This window comes from Moschus berezovskii, chromosome 18 (assembly GCF_049115385.1).
Source record: "Moschus berezovskii isolate FMDL1 chromosome 18, NW_MosBer_1.0, whole genome shotgun sequence".
In the NCBI taxonomy this organism is placed as follows: Eukaryota; Metazoa; Chordata; class Mammalia; order Artiodactyla; family Moschidae; genus Moschus; species Moschus berezovskii.
This window is the reverse complement of record NC_142477.1, coordinates 63,005,697-63,021,429: the sequence shown is the minus strand read 5'-3', so window position 1 is coordinate 63,021,429 and position 15,733 is coordinate 63,005,697. Positions and strand designations below refer to the sequence as shown.

General features: G+C 35.8%; 1 protein-coding gene across 2 annotated transcripts in view; it reads left to right on the top strand.

Moving 5' to 3' along the window:
• The window catches only part of SREK1IP1 (SREK1 interacting protein 1), a 35,790-nt gene extending 24,046 nt beyond the window's left edge, over positions 1 to 11,744 (top strand). For both annotated transcript variants that reach the window (XM_088827728.1, XM_055421994.2), the window contains 2 exons: positions 7,297 to 7,369; positions 9,567 to 11,744. In XM_088827728.1, the coding sequence (XP_088683854.1) occupies positions 7,297 to 7,369; positions 9,567 to 9,756 (263 nt within the window). In that variant the 3' untranslated portion in view covers positions 9,757 to 11,744. The remainder of the gene's footprint in view (positions 1 to 7,296; positions 7,370 to 9,566) is intronic.
• Positions 11,745 to 15,733: the final 3,989 nt, after the last annotated feature.

Sequence of the window (15,733 nt, the reverse complement as noted above, 5' to 3'; positions counted from 1 at the left end):
GTCAGAAAATTTGGGTTAGTGATAATGGACTCAACTTTAAGAGAGCTCAAGCCTTTGACAGCGTGGAAAGCTGAGAAATAACCTGAGTATACACTATAAAACCCCCTGAAGTCTTGATAATGAGCATTCTTGGGTACATCTGAAAGTGAGAATGTAAGGCTAAAAATAGGGATTGCTTAAAAGCCTGAAGTAGTTAGTGCTCTGTCCCCTTTCCCTACTCTGTGAAGCCCTGTCTCCTCAGCAGACTGCCACAGGTCTATTTTCTAGACAGGGTCAGATCAACAGTCTTTAAACTGGGACACACCAAACACAAATGAAAATATTTAAGTTAAAGGTTAGATACAGAATGGTGAGAGCCTTCTAGCCATCTTCACCTATTGGTTCCCAGACATGGATCACTCGGGCAGAAGATCTGAAGATACATCCCTGGGAAATCTAACCAGCCAAAGAAGAAAGAAGTAAGGGTATTGACATTAGGGATCTTTCAAAGACAAGATCTCACCAGATGGCCGGTAAAGTCTGGTCTTCTAAGTTTCGCTTGCTAAAAGCTTCCGGTCAGCTTTTTAGACAGTGAGGAGAGCTAAATTTCTACAGAAGGATTCTCACATGAAATATAGATTCCAAAACACAAACAAAAAATCAACTTGAGAAATACACAGTCTATAGAGGGAGAAAACTTAGCAGAAATAACAAATAGTTTCATAGAAAGATAAGATATAGCACACAATATGAATAAAACCAACAAAGGGGCTTTTGAAAATTAAAAATTATATGGAAAACTTGATAGAGTTGGAAGGTAAAGTTGGAAAAAACAAAGAAGAGCAAAGTGAGAGAAAAAAGATAGAACAATTGAAGGGTCATTCTAGAAAATACTTCATTCAAATGAATCCCAGAAAGAGAAGAAATAATTTCCAGATGAAAAGGTTTAACAAGTACCAGGCACAGTGTTAAAAATATCCCACACAAAGGTACACTATAATGAAACTTAATGTATGATAGAAACCGAAAGATACAATCCAGACTTCCAGAGTTGAGGATAAGGCAGGTCGTAGGTGAAGAATCGAGAGTCAGAACAGTTGTGGACATCTCTAAACCAATATTGGAAGCTGGTAGAACGTGGATCATGCTTTCGATTGTTGAAGAAAAGTTATATCCAAGTTAGGATAATATACCCAACCAAGTCATTAATCAAATGTGAAAGCACGGTAAAGATATTGTCAGACATTCAAGTCTCAAAAAACAATTTACTTGTCACTCTTTCTCAGAAAACCTCTGGAATAAGTGTTCTACCAATGTAAGGGAAGACACTGAATAAAGGAAGACAGGAATGGAGGGAACAGAAAAGATAAGAAGGGAAATTCGTAGCATGCTGGTAAGGAGATATTCCAGAAGGACAGCTGCGCCAAGATGGAGAGCGGTCAAGCCACATCGGAGCACAACCAAGATTCTAGGAGAGAAAGCCCAAGATCCTTAATTCCACAAGGATACTTTCTACCCCTTTCACCTATACTGCCCTATTTTTAAAGAGACAAATGCATAAGAGTTTAGAATTAGGAAGAGTCTTTAGAACAAATAGTTTAAAAACCTAGTTTTGTAGAAAAAGAAAATGAAAACAGGTGACTTTCCAAAGTCACTCACAGGTCACAGCAGAGCCAACATTTCTTGCCGTGATCCAGGTTTCTTGCCTACTTGGTCCTGTAGTATTTTCATTACAATGTGCTGCTCTCCTACCTTAAATATCATCCAGTCTGTTGGTTCTTGACCTTTTTGTCCTTTATCACATCAATCTTGAAGGATAAACTACACTCCCATCTTGAGTAGTGGTTTATTATAGATGTAATTTTTCAATCAGATCCACTCTGGGAGAAAGGGGAGGAGGTAGCATATAATAGCCTCCAAGACAGAGAGTAATTGGTGAAGAAGCTTCATTATTAGCATCAGCTTTCTGGCTCAGATGGTAAAGAATCTGCCTGCAATGTGGCAGGCCCAGGTTCGATCCCCGGGTCAAGAAGATCCCCTGGAGAAGGGAATGGCTGCCCACTCCAGTATAGTAGGGCTTCCCTGGTGGCTCAGCGGTAAAGAATCCACCAGCAATGCTGGAGACCCAGGTTCGATCCCTGGATTGGGACGATCCCCTGGAGAAGGGAGTGTCTACCCACTCCTGTATTCTTTCCTGGAGAATTCCATGAACAGAAGAACCTGGTGCACTACAGTCCATGGGATCACAAAGAGTTGGTCACAACCGAGTGACTAACACACACACAAAGAAGGGACCCATATTTATTTCATGATCACCAAATGGAATCCCAGTGTTGTTCTTTAATCGCTAAGTCATGTCTGACTCTTTGCTATCCCATGGACTGCAGCAGGCCAGGCTTCCCTGTCTTTCACTACCTCCTAGAGTTTGCCCAAACTCATGTCCATTGAATCAGTGATGTTATCTAACCATGTAATTCTCTACCACTCCTTTTGCCCTCAATCTTTCCCAGCATCAGGGTCTTTTCCAATGAGTCGGCTCTTCGCATGAGGGGGCCAAAGTATTGGAGCTTCAGCTTCAGCCCTTCCAGTGAATATTCAGGGTTGATTTCCTTTAAGACTGACTGGTTTGATCTCCTGCTGTCCAGGGGACTCTCAAGAGTTTTCTCCAACACCACGTTTCGAAACATCAGTTCTTTGGCGCTCAGCCTTCTTTATGGTCCAGGTCTCACATCCGTACATGACTGCTGGAAAAACCATAATTTTGACTATACGGACCTTTGTCAGCAAAGTGATATCTCTGATTTTTAATATGCTGTCTAGGTTTGTCATGGCTTTTCTTCTGAGGAGCAAGCATCTTTTAATTTGATGGCTGCAGTCACCATCTGTAGTGATTTTGGAGCCCAAGAAAACAAAATCCATCATTGTTTCCACTTTTTCCAATCTGTTTGTCATGAAGTCATGATCTTAGTTTTTGAATGTTGAGTTTTCACTGTCTTCTTTCACCCTCATCAGGAGGCTCTCTTTGCTTTCTGCCATTAGTGGTACAATCTGCATATCTGAGGTTTGATGTTTCTCCCAGCAATCTTGATTCCAACCTGTGAGTCATCCAGCCCTGCATTTCACATGATGTACTCTGCATGTAAGTTAAATAAGCAGAGTGACAATATACACCGAAAAAAAGATGTCCTTTTTATCATAGGGGATTGGAATGCAAAAGTAGGAAGTCGAGAGATATCTGGAGTAATAGGCAAATCTGGCCTTGGAGTACAAAATGAAGCAAAGCAAAGGCTAACAGAGTTTTGCCAAGAGAACATACTTGTCATAGCAGACACCCTCTTCCAACAACACAAGAGACAACTCTACACATGGACATCACCAGATGGTCATTGCCAAAATCAGATTGATTATATTGATTATTTTCTTTGCAGCCTAAGATGGAGAAGCTCTATACAGTCAGCAGAAATAAGACCTGGAGTTGACTGTGGCTCAGATCATTAGCTCCTGATTGCAAAATTCAGACTTGAAGAAAGTAGGGGAACCCACTAGACCATTCAGATATGACATAAATCAAATTCCTTACAATTATACAGTGGAGGTGACAAATAGATTCAAAGGGATTAGGTCTGGTAGACGGAGTGCCTGAAGAAATATGGACAGAGGTTCATAAGGCTGTACAGGAGGTGGTGACCAAAACCATCCCCAAGAAAGAGAAATGCAAGAAGTCAAACTGGTTGTCTGAGGAGGCCTTACAAATAGATGAGAAAACAAGAGAAATGAAAGGCAAAGGTGAAAGGGAAAGATATACACAGCTGAATGCAGAGTTCCAGAGAATAGCAAGGAGAGACAAGAAAGCCTTCTTAAGTGAACAGTGCAAAGGAATCCCAGTAACCCCTACCCAAATAAACCAAGATTGGGTCTGAAGCACACAGAGGAAGGGAGTGTAGAGGCTGTGGTTGGTAGTTCCACTGATAATTTGGTGATGTTGTTAAAAATCGCTGAAAGGGTAAGTTCTCAGTGTGAGTGACTGAGTGCATCCTTGACCTGCATCCTTTAGGTAATCCTAGGGGCTCCTTGAGTTCTTCCTTAGTCCTTAGAGCTAGAGAGCTCTTATACCAACTCTTGAATATTGTAAGTTTTTTTTTTTAATGATATAATTAAAATAGGAGAAAGCAAATAGTTTTTAGTGTACTTATATAAGTCCTTTGTTAGATGCCTGGTTTACAAATATTTTATCCCAATATGTAGCTTTTCTTTTCATCTTAATAGGTGTTTCACAGAGCAATAGATTTTAATTTTTATAAAGTCCAATTTATTAATTTTTCCTTGTAGATTGTGCTTTGCTTTCTAGTGTAACTTTTTACCTATCTCTTGGTCTCCTTTACTTTTTTCTAAAGTTTTTATAGTTTTATATTTTACATTAAGTCCTTCATCCATTTGAGTTGATTATTATATAAGATATGAAACTTAGAGCACTTATTATTTTGCTTAAGAATGAACAATTGTTTCAGCACTGTTCATTGAAAGGCTGCCTTTCCTTCATTGAATTGCTTTTGCCAAAAGTAGTTGATCATATTTGTGTGGGTTTGTTTCTGGATTGTCTATAATGTTCCATTGATCTGTGTGTCTATCCCTCCACCCATTCTTGATTAATGTAGCTATGCAATAAGTTTTGAAGTTGGAGGGACTGAGTTTTTCTACTTTATTCTTCTTTTTCAAAATTATTTCAACTATTCTAGTTTCTTTTCCTTTCCATAAAAACTTTGGAATAATGTTTTTATCTGCAAAGAATCTTGCTGGGATTTTGATACACATTGCATTAAGCATGTTAATCAGTTTGGGGAAAATTGACACCTTTACTATGTTGAGCATTCCAAATATGTCTCTATAATTATTTAGATCTTTGATTTCTTTTCTTATCACTGTTTAGTTTTCAGCATATAAATCCTACATGTTTTATTAGATTTATATCTATAAATATTTATTTTTTGAAAAATCGTAAATGATGTTTTTTTCATTGTCTGCATGTCCATTATGAGTATATAGAGATGCAGTTTATTTGTGTATGTTTATATTTTATCCTTGTTGAACTCACTGATTATTTCTAGGAGTTTTTGGTAGATTCCTTGAAATTTTCTGTGTAAACCATCATGTCATCTGCATATCAGAACAGTTTTACTTCTTCCATTTTGATTTGGAAGCCTTCTATTTCCCTGTCTTGACTTACTGCTGTAGCTAGAACTTATAGTACCATATTGAGAAAGAGCAGTGGGAGATGAATTCTTACCTGGATTCCAGCCCTAGGGGACAGAAACATTCAGACCTTAGCAGTTAGCTGTCAGCTTTTTTGTAGCCGCTCTTTATCAAGTTGAGGAAGTATCCCTCTATTCCTATTTTGAAAGAGTTTTTTATCATGAGTGGGTGTCAGATTTTGCCACATGCATTTTCTGTATCAGTTGATAGGATCCTACAGTTTTTCTTTAACCTGTTAATACAGTAGATTACATGAATTGATTTTTGAATATTCTGTCAGCCTAGCATACCTTGAATAAGTGACATTTGGTCATGGTGTATAATTTTTTAAAAATATTAAATACTGAATTCTCTTTGCTAATGTTTTGTTAACAGTTATTTGCATCCATGTTCATGAGAGATGTTAGTCTTTTTTTCTAATTTTGTACTATTTTAATCTGATTTTGGTATCAGAGTAACATTAGCTTCGTAGAATATTGAGAAGAGTTTCATTCTCTTTTTTTGTTAGATAAGATTATATAAAATTTGTATTAATCCCTCTTTAAATGTTTGGGATCACAGCCTCACAAGGGAGGAAGTCTGTGTTCTCCACTCAGCCTTTGATGATGTGGGTGCTGCCACATATTTTTCTGTGGTGTTTGGCTGGAGAATGGCAATTATTGTCTAAAAGCTTCCTGTCACCATGCTGTCTCTTTTTTGGTCCTTTGAGTAGAAAGAGCAGATTCTTGGGGCATTTTTGTCTCCACCTGTTGACATTGCCAGTTGCCAGCTTCTGTAGCTCTTAAGTCTATGCTGTATAAAGCAAAAAGACATTTCAGGGAACTCAGTACTGGGCCGTTGTCTAGATTATGCGAGAACCCTGGCTAGTGTCTGCCTTTTCACCTCTCAGAGTCTTCTTATGCTTGTTTGTGTTATGTCTGGGACGTGTAGTTATACCTAATGAGAGGAATAGGAAAAATATGTCTACTTCAAATTCCTAGAAGCAGTTCAACTGATCTTTTACAAAGGTGAAAAGGCAGTTCTGAGCAGAAAAAGTCTTTTCAGCAAATAGTGCTAAAATAAATGAATATTTTTAAAAGTGTTAAGTGAAAGAAGTTGAAAAACATTGTGTATGCTACCTTTTTCAAATGAAAAGTTTTTCAAAACTTGAGACTTACATGTAACTTTATTTGTATATGTGAATGTATGTTTGTATTTAGTTATGTAGAGAGAAAACCTAGAAGAATACACACCAAATTGTGTATTTAAAAATCAAGCTAGAGAATAGTGTGTATTCTCTCCTTCCATGATACTGACAACATAAATATTAGTTGTGTTGTTACTGTCCCATTACCCTAGGATTTCATGATCCTAATTTTGCTTGAAAAGGAAAATTTTTAAAAATTACACATGATTGTGTTGTTTCATTTCTTAAGGCCTTAAATAGTACCCACCAAACTGTCAACATTGATTAGGAATTAGAAATGAAATACTTGAAGTTTTTAGTAAATAAACGTAGTTGATTTGAAATTTGTATTAAAAGCATAGTGTTTTTATTAGATTTTTAATGAGTAAAAATAATCAAGAAAGGGGACATTGTTACAAGAAAAGTGCAGATCCTGACCAGTGAAATTCACCAACCAACAAGCAAAATTTTAAAATGTATAAAATATTAATATCATATATTAATGGATATATGTGGAATCTAGAAAAATGGTACAGATGAACCTATTTACAGGGCAGGAATAGACACAGATGTGGAGAACAGACATGGGCACACAGGGAAGAGGAGAGAGTGAGGTGAATTGGAAGATTGGAATTGCCGAATGTGTACTGCCATGTGTCAAACAGATCGCTAATGGGAGCTGTTGTTTAGTGCAGGGTGCTCAACCTCAGTGTTCTGTGGTGACCTCAGTGGGCAGGGTGGGATGAAGGCTGGTGCGAGGAAGGCGATGTATGTATACATGCAGCTAATTCACTGTTGTACAACATTGTAAAGCAGCTATACCCCAATTAAAAAAAAAATGCTTACATACCACCATGATATATAAACTGATGGTGACCTGATTCTTTCCCCTCAACACACAGGAATTAATGAAGAAGAGGAAAAGAAAAAAGCAAAAAGCAAAGAGAAAATCAAGTTGAAAAAAAAAAGGAAGAGGTATTTTTTTTTAACATTTATTTTGAAAAAGTAGGACTGAATATAGGATGGATTAAAAATTTTTATTTTTCACAATACAGTCTAGTTAATTTAATATTAATGAGAGTTCAGTTGTTTCAGTAAAATAACAAAATCCTTCATGTCAGGATTCAAAAATAGAGTCAGCACTCAGATACCTTAAATTTTCTTTTTTGTAGCAAATTAAGATATAAATAAATAATAGCCCCACCTTCTTCTTTTATGTATTCTGTTTGTGTTCTAGAATTTTTAAATTATGGAACATTAGTCAAGTTTTAATTTGGACATATGTTGGAATTCTTCACATACACATTTTGTCCTCATATATATGAAGTTGGGGCTTAAATATCAGTATTCTCAGAACATCACTAATTAATGAAATTAATTAATTGGATTTGTGTACCCATTTGTCATGCTAAAAATTCCTTCAGGTCTTTCAGAATTCTCAACTACCTATGATTTTTTTTTTACTGTCAACTCTTTCAACAGCAGTTGGTTAAAGAAATTGATCCAAAGACTCAAGAGGCAACTTCTTCCTTGGTTCATGAGTGCACTTTCATTTATACCAGAATAAGCATGTACATGTAGGCACTATTTAAGGTATTTAGCAGGTAGTAATATCTAGCTTGGACCTTAGTTCTCTGATAGAGTAGGTTCTGCATGTCAGGTGTTGTCTCTGTAGTTTTTGTAGAGCATGAAATATATACACTCTAACACCTCAGCTACTATACATATTGGAAGTTAACTCACTTTCAGGTGGTGATAGTTAAATGACAATGTTTAATGTAAGAACTAACAAAGGAAGGTCGAGCTCAGTGTATCACTTAGTCTGATTAGTGTATTGTTTTGTTATTTGCACTAGCACAACATAATGGAATCCTTGTAGGAAAAGTGAGATTTTCTACTTTCTTCTAAATTTTCATATACTGATTTTAGAGTAACATATTATTTACTTTGGGCTTCACAGACCTCATTCAGACACAGCCCAGAATTAAAAGAACTTTTCTAAGTACACTTTTAGCAAAGATAATGCCCCTTAATGTAGTTGCTATGCTAAAGTTTAACATTCTGCCTTGAAAAAGAGAATCCAAGTCCGAAAAGGCAAAGAAAAAGGTATAGGCAGAGAAGCAGCTCTGGTCAGAATATAGAGGTCAAGAAGGTCTTGAAAACAGGAAAGCAGACAAGAGTTGAGAAAAACAGAACTGAAGAGTGCAAGAGAATTCATGAGAAACTAGGCTCAGGAGATAGCCAGCGTCTGAGAGGGTAAATGAGGAAAAGGAAGGAACACACTGTTAGAGAAACCCGGGAGACTCAGAGTCCCTAATCAAGGAAGGCAGTCAAGGAATTCACACAGTGAGTCACTCTGCAGGCACAACCTTGTGGTCTGTGTTTACTTTTCCTTCTCCTGTATGTCTCTGTCAGGGTTTTCTTAGTTTGAGTTTTAACTTCTCATGTTTAGATCACTCATCTAACTCTGGGATACCTTTTTTGTTATAAATTAACTCAGTTTCTGTTTTGTTACACTTATTTGGGGTTTGGGTAAATCATTCTCATTCATTTAGATTATATATTTAAAAGTATCCTTTTGTAACCACTGAAAATTATTATGGAATGCAACTGTTCATCTGTATCACTCTGTATATAAAAGAATCAAGTACTTTAACTTGAAAAATAAAAAAGAAATAACAGAAGTGCTTTTATTTTGCCGATTTTCAGCTTTCATACATTTATATGGAGGTACAATTATAGCTCTTTTTATAGTATTGCATTCTTTGTGGCTCTTTTAAGAGAATAACAAGTTATTGTATACACAGTGAATTGTGTATATAATGAGAGTGTATAAAATGCCACTTTCTTTGCCTTATAAGAAAGATTTTGAAGGGTACACAGGATGAGAAACTGAAAATCACAGAAAAACTATTTCATCCTTGCTGAATTTAAAACTCATCACTGGAATTGAGCAGAATAGAGATATTTATTTTGTTAGTTTCTCTGGCTAAGTGGCAAAAATTCTGATTACAGTATTTTAACAGCATGCAGATGTAAAAGGCACATTTCATTTGAGTTTCTTTATACTCTCACCTTGTTCCAAGAAGGATTTAAAGCAGTTCGGATTCCATTTAAATGCACCCTTTAGCCATAAATACAGTTATCAGTCAGTATGTATTATTACCCGTAGGTCTTATTCATCTAGTTCCACTGAAGAGGACACTTCAAAACAAAAGAAGCAAAAATACCAGAAGAAAGAAAAGAAAAAGGAGAAAAAGAGTAAGTCAAAAAAGGGGAAGCATCACAAAAAGGACAAAAAGAAGAGAAAAAAGGAAAAGCATTCCTCTGCCCCTAACAGTTCTGAAATCTCCAAAAAGTAACTGATACTGGCCTGAGCTATTAAATTTAAAAATTTAGTTTTGAAAATTATTTGACCTTCTTTGAAATTTGCCATATAATTATGCTTTGCAATAAATCACAGCCATTTCCATATAGACATTTTTTCATATATAGGACCATTATTTTCTGACAATATTTTAATGTGCTATGATTATAGAGTATTGAATCAGTCTTATTATTTGATAGCCATGCCCCAGGTATGGATATTTGTGCAACAAAACTCATTATTTTTGGTATTCCTTTCTGTGTTAATGTTATTACTTCATAAGTTGATTATAAATTGCTTTACTACAGTCAACACAGGCAGTCTACCTAGCAGTAAATGAATATTGCTGGATTAAGTGTCCATCTTCCAGTGATAAAGTGAGGTAGGCTTGGAACTGAAAATTTTAAAAGCTTTATATCCTATGATAATATATTACTATTAAGATAGTGAAATTCTTCACTTGGATTTTTTTTTTTTTTGGATGTCATAGGAGATGAAGCTACTCTATTGGTCTTTTAAATGAATGGTGTCAACGGGAATATGATAATGAAAATATTTATAACAAAATTTCACTGTTTTCTGAGATGCAGAGTTTCTAGTACCTGCCTCCTTCGTTTTTGTAACAAAATATTTCTTCCTTGTTTAAAAAGACAAGTCTAGTTCAACCTATTTGTAATTCTGGTAGAGATGATGCTGTGTTGGGCAGGATTTTTAGGACAGACTCCTGGGTTGTTTTACAAATGTGCCATATTGGCATGTCTTAAAGAGATACCTCAAACACAGAGTTTTTTATTTAGAAGGACAACAGCTAAATCTTCATTAGAACTGATTTTTATTGTATTCAGTATATAAATTTTATGAAGCTTGTTTCTATGAGTAATGTGGAAATTTTTTTATAAATGTGAACATATATATTTATTTGTCTGAAATAATTTGTAGCTTTGAAGCAGGTTTCTGTTGAATTTATGATTTCATAATATGACCAGTTTGGGGTGTTTCTCTTACTTCAGTCATAAATCTCAGGAGCAGTGACAAAACTTTAGGATTAAGAATTTTATTCTGTACTTTTTAAAATTTAAGAGCCAGGGAGTTACATCATGAAAGCCTTTATATAATAATGAAAATTTTGTATGAGTCAGCATTGTCAGACACATAGCAGTAGGTATAAATGTTTCTACATTTTTTTAATTTCACAATGATCAGTGTTACTTACTTTGCTGAATACGCCAATATCCCTTACATCCTATAAGTTAAATACTTTTTATTGTAGCAGCATTGAAAGTCAGCTAGTTATCATGGTACAGCACCAAAGATTGCCGAGTACCTCACTGTGGTGCAGTTACAAATTGGTAGCTTACATATGTGGCTGTAGGTGTATTCATAATGATGAAATCAGGTAAGTATACATAACCTCACAGGCTGGAAAGGTGTACTGATTCTTCCTTCACCCAGCAGTCCTAGCTGGCATGACCTCAGTAAGACTGGGAGAGCCTCATAGCTCCTCTGAGCATGTGCTTACCAGGCACAGACTCTGGGGACGCTGCGTCCACATCCCTGTTCAAGCATTGCAGCCATGGATGCTGTCACACTTGTAGCTTTTCTATAACCTAACTTGGTCTGGTGGCCTCCTTTAAAAGACATCTACATGTTTAAATGTGTTAGTCAGTTATTTGGAGAGAAACACAGAGCTGTTATGTTTTTAAGGGTTTGTTTTGCCTTTGCTGTAGTTTATTTTTTAAAATGGTACTTTATGAAAATACAGTCCTTTGGTTATCAGGATTAAAAAAAAAAGTAAAAAAAAAAAATTCCAACTTTAAAAAGATTAGAAAGTGCTACATGCAAATAGATGGTCTCGTTGTATTGAGTGTGTAATGTGATTAAAAGTGATTATTATAGTGACACAGAGTTAATCCAGTTATTTGTAAGTTTTATTTCTGTTAATTGTAGAGACAATAAATTGGCTTGTCAGATTTGTTTTTTGAATGGTGGCATACTCAGTGGCTCAGGAGGGTTGTATAATATTCGGCCTTCATTAACTACTAGAGTTTGCAAGTTAAAACATTTTAATGCTGTGTAATTTTTTTACTCCCAGAAAAAAATCTTGGAATTGTTCTTGATTAAATTTCCCATAGTATGAGGATAGTTATGAAAGCTCTCACCTAAGTAAAATAATTTGTTTTTACTAAAATAATTTCTACTAAAGTGATCTTGTTATTGTTATTAGGATTGAATATAAATCTCACTAATATACTATAGGAGTAAATTAGTGACATTTCCTCTCAGGCAATATGTAGCATAAGGAAAATTGAACTTGGTAGTAAAAAATCCAAAAATCCTAGTCATTCTGACTACCTGTGTGACCTTCAACAAAGTCATTTACCTTCTCTGGGCTTTGATGTCTTTCATCTATAAAATATTGTACCAAATTACCTCTGAGATCCCTTGTAATCCTTAATATATATGATTATCAATGTTTTAGTACAATTCAAATAATATTATTTTAGAAATTATATTCATTTAGGAATATAAATTATTGTATTCATTTAGAAATTGCTGCAGATAAGCAGGTGGCATTCTGTAATGGTAAAGGTTGAATTTATTAATATAACTGTTAAACACATGTCACTTCTCAAAGCAGATAATTGACATTTGGTTCACATCCTACCACTCAGTGTATGTCATTTTCACTAGATGCGGACAGAATTTATTTTTATATTTGTATCTGTAACCCAATTATCTGAACATTTTGAGACTTTTGCTTTTGAGATGATGGACCTACACCCTGCCCAGTTCCCTGTTTCTTTTCTCCATATAATCTGTTGGCTAAAACCTCTCAGAGAGATCCCGTTTGTCACAGAATACATATCTGTTTACATCTTTGGTTCTTTGAAGCTTGAACATCAATAAGTAAAAGAACTGTGTGTATCTGTATTTATGAGTCTCTCAAATTACATGCCTTAGGTGACCTTAAACTAGATTGATGAGTTATCATTAATAGTCTAGATAAATGCCATTGAGTCCTTTCTTCAGTAAACATTTGAGAACTTAGCATGGCAAACACTATGTTAAATAACCAGGGATACAGAAATTAATAAGACACATTTGCTTCCCTGAAAGGAATTCAGAATTTAGTTGGTAGGGGAATCAGCACACTCATCATTAGGTATTAACTGCAGTAATTGGAAGACTTCAAGGAGTACCTAAGAGTCTGGAGAAGTTAGAAGTAGCTGCCTAGAAAAAATAATGCCTGAAGTACGTTTTGATTGCAGATGAGAGTGGGAGTTAGAGCAGTTCCTGAAAGAATGAGTACTGTGAACAAAGCCCACAGTAGACAAGGCTGGTGTGTGTGTCAAGAATTACAAGCCTTGTGTAGGACAGGAGTGGTAAGAATCAAGACCACCATTCTAGGTTCTTAGGTGCAAGAGAAAGAGGTTTTATGTTCCACGTTTGGGAGCTTGGACTTTATCTGTAAGCAAGAGACCCCTCCAGAGAGTTTTAAGAAAGGAAATGCTACAGTCCCTGGGGTTGCAAAGGGTCAAACACAACTTAGCAACTGAACAACGAACAAAGAAAGAAGTGACTTTTACTGGGGTTTGGTTCCATCCATTTCATAATCCAATTCACAGTTTTTAAAGGATGAACTTGCTTTCACCAGAAGCCCACATAAAGAATAATTTGAAATTTTGATTTTCTGTTATTTGGTGTCTTATTCTAGGCCCACTTTTCTTTCTAAGTTCTGATTATTTCTAAAAGTTACAGTAACTTAAGTTTTCTAAAAAGCTACTGTCTTCTTTATCAGACCCATCCCCAGAATTACATGCATATGTACATAATTTGGAATGCTTTGCTTTTAGTTTTATTTTAGGTTATTTTTGACAGAATATATTCTGTCATAATGTTAGTATTTTTGGTCAAAATAAATCATTTAAAATGTATTTTTCAATGTACAGACTATAATAATTCAGTGAGCCTTCTTTTAACATTTTGTCTCAATATTGTGACTATTATGAAGCACAGTTGCTTCCAAGTTACAGTGTCACACACAGTTGGTCCACTCGTGAGCCCTGTTGCTCTCCCTCAGGTTCCCTGGTTCAGCAGGGAGTGCTCCACTTGTATCCAGCTGATACAAGTGCTGAGACTTGATTTTTCCCAGGCAGTTGGCATCCAAGAATAGTAGGGATTTTTTATGCCCACTAAATGATTCTCTCACTTGCAAAGCCCAGGGTCTTCAGACTTCATTTGTCTCCTCCTAACTCCTCCAAAATTTTGCAGAGTGCCAGAGAATTGGGTTGCGCCCCTGAGAGCATAACCCATGATGCATGCCCAACCCCAGCTTGCCTTTCCAAAAAGTTGGGAAGAGTCTGGGGAATCAGGAGGATTTTGCTGGCCCTGCCTGTCTCTTAAGTTTCCTGCTGCTTATTCTTTATGGCCTCTGCTCTTGCCCTTAAGTAACAAAAGTAGACTAACCAGTGCCTTAAACTAACTTTCTCAACTGAGATTTTCACCTGAGGCAACATCTAATTAGTAATATAACTCTTATTATCTGTGTATCAAGATAGCCAATTGTCTGGGATTTTTTTTTTTTCCATCAAAGCTGGATCTGAGATCAAGAACTACCCACAAATGTTTTATGTGCTTTCTCAAAAAATAAATGAAAATTCTTTGCTTTTATAACCACATAAAATGTCATTTTTGTAGTGGAAATGTTTCCACTTTCAGACTTCACACATACTCTAAGCAATTTTAATATTTAAACATTGGCAAAACTGTGTTCCTTTTGAATTGGAAATACAACACAAGCAGTAGGATGTTGCAATAATGACCTGGAATTATGCTGTCAACTTAGCCACACGTGGCTGTTGAAATTTAGATTAATTAAATGAAAAAGTATTTCTTCAGTTGCACTAGCCACATTTCAAGTGCCCAGTGGCCACATATGGCTGGTGGCTGCCTTGCCAGACAAGACAGATACAGAAGGAACATTTCCATCATCACATAAACCTCTACTGGACAGTGCTAGAATTCCCAATTCTTGGTAGAAAACTTGATCAAAAGTTTCTAACCCTGAGCTTTGCATGCCAGAGAGGAATAAAACATTCCTTACCTGCCCCCTGCCCTAACAGATCAGAGTGTATTTGGCACATCTTGAAAGGCTAGTCTTCCAACTACAGAAACTTTGTACAACACACTGGATATGTTTAGCAGAGCCGGCTTAAAATTAATTCTTTTTTTTTTTCCTATTGAATTCCATTATAGGACCAGGTCTCCATTCTTATAATAGAAATCATTTTTACGAATAAAAATCTTTTAAGGCAGGTTTAATTTGCAGAAACTGTGGTTTTATTTCTAGATGTCTAAATGGTATTACTGCAGTAGACCTAGGTGGGACCAGAGAAGTAACTTGTTTGCTTTATAACTTTCATTCTAGAAATTCCTTAGGAACTTTATCAGTGAAGGATTTTTGTTATGATTACCCTTTGGTATACAGAAAATATTTATCATGCAGATTATACATGATGATATATTTTGTTATCGAATGTTAGTTTTTATAAAGGCAATAATACATTGTGTGCTCAGCAAATCCTCTAAAAAAGGCATGGGTTGATTTCTAAGAGACTTAAGAACATGCCACTTCTTGTTCATAAGGCCGCCTCTCTGAGATTTAGCTTATCCAGTACCAACTCTTATAAAAATAACTGCCTCCAAGAAGGAGAAACTTGTGAAATGCTGGTAATGTGACATAAACTTCTCATTGTTCCTCACTGACATAGGTGTGCTAATCTGTGTTACTGATAAATTCTATAATTTCTCCTCAATGTTAGCATAATTTCATGTAATGTAGAAACACATTAATTAGCAAATAAAAGTAAACTTACTCACATGGAAATCTATCAGAAACCTAGTGGATATTTAATAAATTAACTGAATGATCAAAATTGCAACTGTGTCTGGCTTTGTGTGTGGCAAAATTT